General features: G+C 45.2%; 1 protein-coding gene across 1 annotated transcript; it reads left to right on the forward strand.

Annotated features, from left to right (window-relative positions):
• The first annotated feature begins 2,775 nt into the window (after positions 1 to 2,775).
• On the forward strand, positions 2,776 to 9,207 carry LOC117431586 (protein FAM83A-like). Its single transcript, XM_058990666.1, has 4 exons — positions 2,776 to 3,585; positions 5,308 to 5,475; positions 5,880 to 6,004; positions 7,580 to 9,207. Exons 1-4 carry the CDS (start codon positions 3,058 to 3,060, stop codon positions 8,514 to 8,516), a joined length of 1,758 nt encoding a protein of 585 aa, XP_058846649.1. The 5' UTR covers positions 2,776 to 3,057; the 3' UTR covers positions 8,517 to 9,207.
• Positions 9,208 to 9,871: the final 664 nt, after the last annotated feature.

Genomic DNA, 9,871 nt, shown 5'->3' on the forward strand with positions numbered 1-9,871 from the left:
ACACCCCGAAAGAGATTCAGAGGCACGGTGTCCCGGTTCAAACTCTGCAGAGTCTGGGAGCCAAAGCGAGAACGCCCCAAAAGAGATTCAGAGGCACGGTGTCCCGGTTCAAACTCTGCAGAGTCTGGGATCCAAAGCGAGAACGCCCCGAAAGAGATTCGGAGGCACGGTGTCCCGGTTCAAACTCTGCAGAGTCTGGGATCCAAAGCGAGAACGCCCCGAAAGAGATTCAGAGGCACGGTGTCCCGGTTCAAACTCTGCAGCGTCTGGGAGCCAAAGCGAGAACGCCCCGAAAGAGATTCAGAGGCACGGTGTCCCGGTTCAAACTCTGCAGAGTCTGGGAGCCAAAGCGAGAACGCCCCAAAAGAGATTCAGAGGCACGGTGTCCCGGTTCAAACTCTGCAGAGTCTGGGAGCCAAAGCGAGAACGCCCCGAAAGAGATTCAGAGGCACGGTGTCCCGGTTCAAACTCTGCAGAGTCTGGGAGCCAAAGCGAGAACGCCCCGAAAGAGATTCAGAGGCACGGTGTCCCGGTTCAAACTCTGCAGAGTCTGGGAGCCAAAGCGAGAACGCCCCGAAAGAGATTCAGAGGCACGGTGTCCCGGTTCAAACTCTGCAGAGTCTGGGATCCAAAGTGAGAATGCCCCGAAAGAGATTCGGAGGTACAGTGGAAGCGATCCACACAAGAACAAGGTGGTCAGCCGCACAGCTTGGGGTAGAGGTTGGATAAGTCAGCTGATTTCTTTGAGGGTTTTGTAATGTTAAACTGTGCCCTTCTGTGTGCGATTATGGAATTAGTAAATGTGTCCAAGACAGGCCATCAGCCGGCACCACGCCTGAAGAGTTCCTTGCCGTTTTGAAATGTACTTCCCAGTGGCAGGACAGAATGTGTGATCAAGGTGTTTATCCACCTCAGTGGGTGGCAAGTCATATATTATCATCAGTGCCGTGTACTGTGTTGAAATGCATGTGTTTGTATAGGACTGCCTTGCCCTTGGTGAAATACCTTTGAAATGACTTGATCAAATATAAATAGACTCCACAACAGGAAAACATACCAAATGCATTTCATTTGCATTCAGTTAGGATGACTGTCAATGGTTCTTTTACACAAACGCATGGGATGTTGGTTCAGGCCATGGGAAGCTGCAGTCATTGTACAGCATAATGGACATACTGTTGTTTCATTTTCTATTTCAGACATCACATGCTGGGGAATCTTTATTAAGAACTCTTAGGATCATGTCTAATCTCCAAGTACATCTGGTACTCCTAAGTAGCTGTAAGAACTGCATCAGTAGGAGGGTGCAGGGGGGCTCTGTATTGAATCCAGGGCAAAGGCAACTTTCCTGAAGCTGCAGAACTGCATAAAACTAGCAAGTGCCAAAATAGGGTCCTGAGACTAGCTTAGCTCTTGCAGTGAAACCTGCTCCCCGAGACGAGACAGGACACCATTTCAGCACATGAGGTTCCGCTACTCTTTACAAAAGGGTGCAAGCCGCAGGAAAACCCCAGCAAAGATAACAGATAGAGCGTCAGTCCTGGCGTGCTGCTGCTGCAATGACTGAGTGATAAAGGGAGCGCCACACTGGTGAGGTAGCAATGAAACGCTCCATTTCAGTGCAGGGCTGCCCCCTGAGCCCTGCTCCCTCTCTTCAAGAAGAGCACCCAGGATTCCCAGGCAGACACTCCTGAAAGAAAAGGTCTTTCCACTTCGAAATCCACGCCCCTGCTTGTCAGGACTAGTCAATAAGCTGGCTCCCAGCTTCCCAGGCTGGCTGCATGCACTGTGGATGAGCAATGTGCAAGTGTTCTGTGTAATAACTCTGCAGCCTCGGGCTCCATTCCTATCATAGCGCTCCCAGTACAGCAGGTATTACAGTTGACAGCATGCCAATTACACATCCAACCAGTTATGAGGCAGTGTGGCGTGCACTGGCATGATCTACTGTATGGAAAAATACATTCAGTGATATTTTATTGAATTACTAATTATACCAACTATTGGAGCCGATCTGTGCCTGTGTGTATTATTACAATGCGGCATGTATGTGTCTGTCAGCAAGGCAAATAGGACGCTAACCTCAACCTTAAACACAAATCATAATACTAAACTCCTCTGCCGAAAGTAAAACAGTTTTACCTGAATCCCTGGCAGTTAAATAATGTCGTGTTTGATGCTGTTGCATTCATTGCTGGGATATCTGTCAAACACAGAGTGTAAGGTGTGGTGGAAGCGAGGGAGATTCCTCTCTCTCTCTGTAATGGGGACGTTCTTTGATAGGGTTTCTGTAGAAAGATAAGTGCTCGAAACTGTCATGATGCCTGGGTCCTGTGATTGCTCCAGGCAGCGTTTCGGAGCTATGACGTCACTAGCTGAGGATTGGGTTTGGAATGTCTGGGTTTGGAATGTCAGGACCCTTCCTCGAGCGCAACCTCGATAAATCACCATACTGTATTACTGCAATAGATGCACAATATGAATGGACTGTCAATACCATAGCGTATCAGTGTTTACTAATGGATGACGTATTGTTTATGGGTACACTATATTTTGAAAATACATATTTAAAAAAAAAAACAGCAATCATATTTAGGCAGTCACACTTACAGGTACCATGTTTCATTTTAATTACGGGAACTTCCGATTCATCACGCGCTCTGTGAAGTTGTTAACTAACACCTGACTCAGAAAGGGGCGTGTTTCGCACAGGTAAGGGGCGTGGCCACGCTGTTCCATGGAGTGACAGGTGAGCGCAGGTAAGAGGAGGCGGGCCGGAACAGTCAGCCAATAAGAAAAAATCACCCGGAGCACAACTGACAACAACAATTTAAAAAATAATCATATGACAAGCAGGACCTGGAGTTTGAAAACCTGGACTGAGAAGACAGCGGGATGCGGTGCCTGAGTTTAGAAAGCAATGCGACAGGGAATACTGACTTATTATTTTCAAATATAATTTAGGGATATTTCATAATTGAATTAAACTAACAAACACACACAGAAAAAACTTTAAGATAAAGAAGCCGGCGATTCAAGGTCAATTTCCATTACAAAATGACAAGCTCAGACGCTTTGCGCCCGACCTCGACTAATTCAGGACGGAAGCCGCTGGGAAAGCTCGCTGCCCGGCTGGAAGATGTGAAGAACCCGTGGAGACAGGGCATGACATTGGAGCTCAGCCACAACGAAGCGGCCAGGCTAGCGACAGACGCGCTGCTAGACTCGGGGGAACTCGAATACAAGCGAGTGCTGGACGAGGAGAGGGAGCTGTCGTTCCTGTCGGCTTTAGACATCAAGTACATCGCGGAAAGCGCTTCCAAGGACAGCAGCGCGGACAGCGGCAGCGTCGCTGGCTCAGGCGGAGAGCTGTGCGGGGAGGGGTACGCGGGCTCGGAGCTCACCTCCGGGACCTACTTCCCCATGATGTCGGATGAAGAGCCGCCCGTGCTGGAGCTGGGCTGGCCGGAGATGACAGACCAGCTGCCTAAATATGGTGCTTCAGAAACGCAAATCTTCTTTCAGAGAGACAAAACGCAGAACATGAAAGATATCATTCGTTCACTTATTAACAAGGCGAGCAAAGTAAGTAGCTTGTGTTTGCTTGTTTTGTTTTAGGGAAAGGGTGGTTCAGTGGTGTTGTTATGACGAGCAGCTTTGAGCAGTTCAAAATGATGTGGACCTTTTTAAATGTATCCACGATATTTATTATAAGAATGTGTTGCATGAATGTAAGGCCCACCTGCTTGACCAGGTGACGCGGGTGGAGTGAAGCCTCCTGTTGCATGTCAGTTTCACCCATTCCAGGTTTTACTATGTGCTTGACTAGCCGCAGTGTTTAATAACGAGCTCGGGTGCGTCTTATTAAAACCTGGAGTGGATCAAACCGCTATGCAATGGGAGTGTTATTCCCATCCCCGGGTAACCGCGTGCTTTCAAAGACATATTAACCAAGCTCTTCCGCTTTAAACACCTTGGTTTAATGCCTTGCGCGCTTTTCGGACGATCAGTGATGTCACCGCACCCCCTTTTCTTCAGTGTAAGCGCTTTTGATTGTCTGCTAAGAAATACATAATAATAATAATAATAATAATAATTTTGATTGTTTGATTTTTCTGCCTCACTTTGAGATTAGCTCAAAGATCACACCATCCTGCTGATAAAAAGGTGCTGCTCCTGCTTCCTTATAGGTCCCTTCAAGTCTTGCAGTTCACACGTGACCTACAGCCCAGGAACCAGGATGCAGTCACTTAACACACGTTGTATTTTTTTTTTTTTTGCATATCCTGAATTAAAATGATTCAAAATACTTCATCAAATGAAGAAACAAAAGATTCTCCGAACAATTAAAGGGGGGGCAGTAATAAAGTCAGTAACTCTAATAAGATGTATGCTAATGCAGGCTGATCATCCAGGGAGTTTGTAAAGAGCCATGTCAAAACATGAAAAAACACCTATGAAAACTAAAATAACACTCATTTCAAATAAGTTTAATAAACTAAACAAAAAAAACTGCTGACTAAATAGTATAAAATATATATATATATTTTTTATTTGCCCTGTGACACCGCTTCCGTAGTTTTGTATTTGTTAAACATGTTATACAATGCAGTGTTTTTAAACACAGCATTGGTTTAGATGGCATGTCCCTCCAGGACCGTGTTTGGACAGCCCTGTACAGTTTGTTTAAGCACAGCATTGGTTTAGATGGCATGTCCCTCCAGGACCGTGTTTGGACAGCCCTGTACAGTTTGTTTAAGCACAGCATTGGTTTAGATGGCATGTCCCTCCAGGACCGTGTTTGGACAGCCCTGTACAGTTTGTTTAAACACAGCATTGGTTTAGATGGCATGTCCCTCCAGGACCGTGTTTGGACAGCCCTGTACAGTTTGTTTAAACACAGCATTGGTTTAGATGGCATGTCCCTCCAGGACCGTGTTTGGACAGCCCTGTACAGTTTGTTTAAACACAGCAGAGCCCTGTTCTGGGCACGTCCTTCCCTCCAGCAAACACTCGAATTGTTTCTTATTGTGCCGGTGTCTGTGACTGACCCAGACGCCTGGAATAAGCAGCATTTCCGCCTGTCTCTCTGAGGGTTCATTCAGATACAATCTGAACATGCTGAAACATGTTCAAAATGACACTGGCTGTTATCCAAACGCCAGCCAAGAAAACAATAATGTAAGTGCACAGTAATTCAACACTAAAAATAATCAGATAAATCAATCTCTATTCAGAGGGGAGGGGGTGCATTGAGAGAGCATTGAGTGTCTCGCTTGTATTGATTGGTGTATTTTTGCTTTCCAGGTAATAGCATTAGTGATGGACCTCTTCACAGACGTGGATCTGTTTTGCGACTTGCTGGAAGCTGCAAATAAACGCAAAGTTCCAGTTTACATTCTACTGGACAAGAGGAACCTGAAGTATTTTACTGAAATGTGCAACACCTTGGACGTCCAGACGATCCATCTCAGCGTAAGCTCGTTACAAACCTCACACATTGAGGGAGAAGGAGGGGAGGGGAGGGGAGAAGAGAGGAGGGGAGGGGAGGGGAGGGGAGGGGAGGGGAGGGGGGAGGGGAGGGGGGCGGAGGGGAGGGCGGACAAAAGGCAAAGAGTGACTGTAAAATGACATCCAAACAGGTAGAAGCAAATACAGCTAGGAGGTAGAGGCTTCGCGTTTGTGTTGGAGATCTAAAGACATTATAAATCATATTATTGTGAGCTTCAATTTGATCTGTTTATTTCATTATTTATTTCTCAACAATGGTTGTGTTTATCCCCAGTAAATCTGAGGTTGTTGTTTACACCTGTTTATTATTATTATTATTATTATTATTATTATTATTATTATTATTATTATTATTATTATTTCCCTAGAACATGAGAGTCCGCAGTGTTTGTGGAGATACCTATTGCACAAAGCATGGCAAGAAGTTTACTGGCCAGGTCCTGGAGAAGTTTCTTATAATCGACTGTGAAGAAGTGATTGCCGGGTCTTACAGGTATGAAGCTATTCCATGTTCAAATGAACATTACGGCAGTCCTGTAAATGAACGACCAGCTCCCCTTGTGTCTGGATTTCCATTCGGAGAATGAGAAGCCTTTATCAGTGTGCAGGACCTGGGTTCAGGGCTGTTTGTTCAAACTCTTTCTTCAGAGCCATCTCTTGCCCGTCCGAGGATAACCACACCGTTGAGGAGTTATAGAAATTGGAATAGCCAGCCTGTGCGCTTCCTGGTTTCAGGAGAGTTTGGAACGCAGCTCAGTGCAGAAGTGGGTTGTGAAGCTGAGCAAATAAATGCTGTCATTTGAGCATGTTCCTTTGAACTTGTCAGTAGAAAAGCTTTAGCAGAGAGAGAGAGAGAGAGAGAGAGAGAGAGAGAGAGAGAGAGAGAGAGAGAGAGAGAGAGAGAGAGAGAGAGAGAGAGAGGTGGAGGGTCACAACAGCTGCTAATAAGAGAGATTGCTTGATGTTTATTTAATTCAGGTGGGGCTGTGGTTTAAGTCAGTACACTGTAGGGTTATCATTTACCCTATCAATTATTTTATAATTAAAAAAAAAAGACTAATTACTGTGCATCATACAAGTAGCCCATCAAGGAACATTAAATGTACAGTGATCCGCATCATACCGTCACATCAGAGTATCGCTGCACAGTGTCTCCTATGACTAGCCTCATGACGTTACCTAATTCTCTTCCAAACTGTACGGTGGGTGAGTCTGAGTGATTCTGTAGCAGCAGTGGTTACTTGAACACTTTTATAGACGTAGAAACCTAAAAAATAACAAGAATACAAAGAAACCCAGCATTGCACCTGCTGGCATCAAAGCTGCTTGTTTATTTCACTGTTTTACACTTCATATTACATCCTGTAAGTCCTTGCGTCTTGCCTCGCGCTGTGCCTTCGGCTGCCCCTCAGAGGTCTCAAACGCCTCAGTTTGTAGGCTGAAGTTCCAACAGCCGCTGCTGTTATTACGAGAAACGCTGCCTTTCACAATATTTAAAACTGGTTTTGCAGTTGTGCTTTTGTCTTGTTTTAGGGAGGGGAAATGTTTGTTAAGTGGAGCAGATCTGTGCAAACGTGGCACTTATTAGGTGCTGTGAGGAGGCTGTTTGTTTTATTTAGTGTCTGAATTAAAAGGAATTTGTTATTTTGGTATCAACCTGCATGATTAGATCAACACATGGAGGTGCAGGACAAACTCCAACTGGAAAGTTGAACATTTACATGAAATTCAAAGCTCACTTGGCTTTGTCAAAGATCTCAGTTGATAACAAAACACTTCCTCAAGTAAAGAACAAGAAACTGTTTTCATAAGCATTACAGATTCCCAGTCCAGAAATCCCCATTCCAGTTAAAGGACATTGGTGTTTAGAAATTGTTACAATTCGTTTTTTGCCGTAAAGAAATTTTCCACCTCTCTGTAACTCTCTTGAAATGTTGTGCGTTCATTTCTTCCGTTTTTTTCAGTTTGCATATTTAAATGAAGTCTTAGTTCAAAGGGATCAAGGGGGAACATAAGGACACTGCTGCTAATCTTGAACTCTGTCTCTGTTTTTTTTTTTTTTTTCCAGTTTCACTTGGCTCTCTTCTCAGGTTCACAGCAACATGCTGATGCACTTCACCGGACGAATCGTCGAGAGCTTCGACAGGGAGTTCCGATGCCTCTACGCAGATTCCCAAATCATCGATAGCTTACACGACCCAGACGAAGACGGAATTCCCTGTTACTCCTTCGGGAAACGCCTTCCGGAGTTCATGCAAGAAAAGCCAAAGGAACGTGTCTGCTCCGACCCTTCCAGCAGCTGCTCCAGCAACAGCTTCTCCAGCATCAAGAAGAGTCCAGGCATGGGCTCCCCGGCATACAAACTGAATTACACAAACGCTTACCTCAGTCCGGACAAGAAAGCCCCAAGTCCAGGCTTGTACAACCCCAGCAACCAAGGGAGAAAAGGGTCTGGCACCAGCGGTGCTGTGGAGCAGTCCAGCTCCGACTCGCAAGCATTCAACCCTAGTGCACTCAGAAATGGAGGAGGAGCTGTACCCAAGATCTCAGGGCTGGGTCTTTATGAGACCAAGCAGAACTACACTCCGCTGAACCCCTCACTGGGGAAGGAGCAAAGGAGCCCCCCTTACACTGAACCAGAGCAGCCTGGCAAACAGAAGACAGCCCCGCTCTTCAGCAAACTCACTAATATCTTAACCCCTGGTGCAAAAGAATGCTTTACCAAACCTTCAACCCGAAACAATGTCGCCGCCGTGTCGCATTTCAAAGACCTCAGCCTGTCGGAATCGACAAAGACGAACGAAAACAAACCCGGGTATCCCGTGGTGCCGGCACCCCTGCCCGCGGACGTGCTGCCAGCGGTGAGACGAGGAGAAATCAGCAGGAACGATGTCAAGAGGATGACCCTCGGACACAGCCAGCTGGACCTAGTAAACCACTACAACAAGATGAAATCCAAAAACATATACAGCAGGTTCGAGGTAAAAGACACTCCGCACATGTGAACCAGGTTATCCTGTCGGCCGAAAAGAGACACGGATGGGTGGAAGTTGAATAATTAAGCAAAATTGAAGTCATCTTGCAAGTGTACCTGCTCCGTGCCTTGGCAGTGCCACTTCCTGCATGTTCGAGGTGTGACTGCTCCACTGTATGGTATATTCCTCATGGCGATATCTTCAGTATATACAAGGCCAGCATGTGTAAGGCAGCGAGTGGACTCTAAGGAATGTGCAGAGACATGTCATAAGTAAATAAGACTCCCCCTTCTCGTTCCTTCTGAAAGTGTCAGTTTACTTCGGAGCAGCCTGCTGTTTATTCAGGACTCGGTGGACAGTGTTACTCTTTGGCACTTCGGACCTTTGTTCCTGCATCCTGCTGGTTTTGGTTTGCTGTATTTCTTGTGTTCCTGCAATGCAAGTGCTTGGTGTGATTCTTTTTGTGAGGGGGAGGGTTGCGCTGTGTAGAGATGAGTTGAGAAATCCAGATTTTCAGAGGACCTGGTTACCCAAAGGGCTTGTGGATTTTATGTTGTTCTAGCACACGTTACTGTTTCTGCAGATGTGTAATCACCTACATTTGCCGTTTTCAAAAAACGTGTTTTTTGTGGATGACACGATAAAGGTGTTTTGATAAATCTCTAAAAAAAAAAAGCAACAAAATGTGCCGCTTATTATCATGTATAAATATTTTGCCATACACTGTGTGTGTTTTTTTAATTGATGATGATGATGATGATGATTATTTTCATTGTACACATTGTTAAATTGCAGTATGCAGAACAAACCAAGTTTCTGCTTCATTGCAACACAAACCCTCTGCTGCATTGCATCCAGGATACTGGCTTAAAATAACACTAGTCTGAGACTATGATATATGGAATGGACTATGGGTTCAATGCTAGTGCAAGATAAATGGAATTAGGAGGAACATAAGAAGTCAGGGCTGTACTGTCTTGGAACAGGCTGTGCGCTCTGAAGGGTTTTATTAAACGAGGGAGTGCTTCACTATGGAATGTAAAAGAATGCTTGCATTAGCTGTCACTGTTTTTATTAATCTTGATTCTCGAAATGTATTTGTTTACGACTGCAAGTTGCCCTGGATAAGGGCGTCTGCTAAGAAATAAATAATAATAATAATAATAATAATAATAATAATAATGATGAATTATCCCATGCACGAGTGGAGGCACTGCACTGTACCATAGCAACATTCCAAACACGGAACTCTGGCAGCACAGGAAATGTAATGCGTTCTCATGTCAGTCTGGAAGCATTAAGAAAGATTGCCTATTTAGTTTGAGCTGGTGCACTGTATTAGAGCACAGTGCACTTCTCTTTAGAGGGGCAGGAGGCTGATAAAT

Source organism: Acipenser ruthenus, chromosome 18, assembly GCF_902713425.1.
Source record: "Acipenser ruthenus chromosome 18, fAciRut3.2 maternal haplotype, whole genome shotgun sequence".
NCBI classification, from domain to species: Eukaryota; Metazoa; Chordata; class Actinopteri; order Acipenseriformes; family Acipenseridae; genus Acipenser; species Acipenser ruthenus.